Below are 2,500 nucleotides of genomic sequence, written 5' to 3' on the forward strand. Positions count from 1 at the left end.
TATTCTGCTCATGAAGACAGCATTAACGTAAAGTAAAGCCCAGTAAAGATCTTGAAGTATTCGTATGAAAGCAGCCGTGTTGTGTGTGACTGATCTCTTCACTCACCAGCGTACATGTGGAAGGTCAGCCGCTCGATGAGCTTCAGCACCGTTCCAGCTTTGATGATGGGAATGCCGGACTTGGACTGGACGTTCTCCTCGAACACGACGTTCTCCTCGGAGTCGGGCTCGGCGAAGCGGTACACCTCGGCCCCGGGGAGCCTCATCTGCTCCTCCTTCTCCTCCTGCAGCATGGCCGTGTCCAGCATGCGCTCCAGAGTAGAGCGGTACTGCAGCGAGATCAGCGCCGCCATCCATCCGTTCTTCTCCTCCGCTGACTTGGCGGCGAACACCACGCTGTTCCCGTCCTTCAGGATGATCTCGAAGGCGTGCCGGTACTCGCCCTCCTTGTCGTCCTTGTCGTTGATCTGGACCTGTTGAAGAAGACGCGAGCGTTCTGACCCGTGATTCTTTTAATATTGAGATATTACTGTAAATTTAACAGTAAAAAACTACTGGACAGTACATGTAATTTTACAGTAATATACGTGAAAGAGCAGATCATTTACAATGAATAACTCTACATTTTCATTCCCAGAATTAGCAGAAATGCCATACAGTTTTTTTGTTGAAATAGATAATTCTGTTTTGTTATAGATTTAGTTTCCTCTGGTTTAGGGTTTAGGAGTGTGGTTGACTATTAAACGTTACACCTCTCACAGCGCTCAACTTAATGCAGGACGCGTGACTGAATGAACGAATCTAGTTATCAATGAATCAAGTTAGCGAATGATTCAATGACTCGCTCATAAAAAGAGCCATTTGCTTCCTTTCTGAGTGAACCGGCTCTTTGAACGGATTGGTTCAAAGAAAGATTCAGCGACTCTCTCTCTTTAGTTTTATATTTCATTGTTTTAATATTCAGTAAAAATAAACAATTTTAAAACACCATATATCAGTGTTGAATCAAAGTATTTCTGAAGCTACTTTATGTAATGTCTGTTCAACGCAAACACATTAATGACTTTATATTTTTTATTACGTATTTCTGAGCAATATTTGTTGACTAATTTTGACGGCAAAAATTACATTTCCACATTTCGGCTGAAAACAGATTATTGAATCATTTTTCACTGTTGAACAGGACACACACGTTACGTTATTAATGACGTTAATTCACATTTCACGCATGTTTTTTCTTCTGACGTTGGTAACTAAGCTCTTATGCTCACCAATGACTTTCATTGTTTCTAAAAGAATCGTCTGTGTTTCGTAGTTTCTGTTATCGTAGCCTAAATGTTCGAGGAATACATTTTTGTGCTGAGTCAAATCAAATATCTATTTCTAAAGTTTTTAGTGTTGATTTGAGCCCGTCTCATGTTTTGTGTGTAGATGTAATTAGGATAATGAAGCGGTCGAGTCATTAGCACTATTAGGTTCTCCTAGCGCACCTTCCTCATGAAGAACTTCTCCTTGAGCCGGTACTCGGCGGCGCTGGCTCCGGGCAGACGGGGCTGGCCGTGGTTGGACTTGCAGCAGATCATGAGGCCGTCGAACAGGAAGATGTGGCGCTCGTGTTTGGCCCCGACCCGCGTGAGCGTCCCCTCCATGATGAACTCGTTACAGCACTGGCCGATGTCTTTGCCCTCCCAGCCGTCGATGTTCCTCTGGATCTCATTCATCTTCTTGATGGCCAGATGTTTGCCCTTCATCTGCTGACTGTAGAAGCGGCACGCCGACTCGCTGAGAGACACGAGACACAGGGATAAACATTCACCACTCAATCAGGCTGAGGAGCTCAAATCAAAGTCAGATTCAAGCTGATTCTGAACGCCTGAGATTGACACGAAGCGGTCTCGGATTACAGATTCTGTTAGTTTCAATCACATGGCTTTTTTGTGGCTCTTTCCCGTCTCTGATGATCTCTTTTACAACTTAATCATGAATATAATAAATCAGGCAGTGATTCAACCATAGAAAGACGTCGCAGAACATCAACAGGACAGCTTTTAAACCAGAAAATAACTCCACAGAGCAGCTTTTTGATAAATACATGCACTGTATTACATGTTTATTGTACGGTTAGGTTCATATATATTTGGACAAAGGCACATGTTTAAGTATTTTAGCTGCTGATCAAACCAAATTCAAGGTTCAGTTATATAATGAATATAAAGTCACACTCCGAGCTGGGATTTGAGGGTGTTCTCATCACAACCAGAGGAAAGGTTCATCTCTAGCTCCCCCTTTAGTATTATTTATGGCTCTCTAGAAGTAATTGGACGATTGTTATTTCATGGACAGCGGTGGGCTGTTCTTTTATGATTTCTGCATTAATTAAAGCCGGTAAAAGTCGACTCGAAGCGCGTCATTTGCTTTGAACCACATGATGAAGTCAAAGGATCTCCCCGTTCAAGAGTAACAGAGCTTCAAAACCAAAACCAAGATCGAAGAAATCACA

At 42.8% G+C, this 2,500-nt stretch overlaps 1 protein-coding gene across 2 annotated transcripts in view; it reads right to left on the reverse strand.

The window, feature by feature from the left end:
* sos1 (son of sevenless homolog 1 (Drosophila)) overlaps window positions 1–2,500 on the reverse strand; it is a 34,033-nt gene that overhangs the window by 14,771 nt on the left and 16,762 nt on the right. For both annotated transcript variants that reach the window (XM_043252956.1, XM_043252955.1), the window contains exons 10-11: window positions 1,491–1,782; window positions 107–473 (exon numbers count right to left, since the gene is read on the reverse strand). In XM_043252956.1, the coding sequence (XP_043108891.1) occupies window positions 107–473; window positions 1,491–1,782 (659 nt within the window). The remainder of the gene's footprint in view (window positions 1–106; window positions 474–1,490; window positions 1,783–2,500) is intronic.

This window comes from Puntigrus tetrazona, chromosome 11, assembly GCF_018831695.1.
Source record: "Puntigrus tetrazona isolate hp1 chromosome 11, ASM1883169v1, whole genome shotgun sequence".
Taxonomy (NCBI): Eukaryota; Metazoa; Chordata; class Actinopteri; order Cypriniformes; family Cyprinidae; genus Puntigrus; species Puntigrus tetrazona.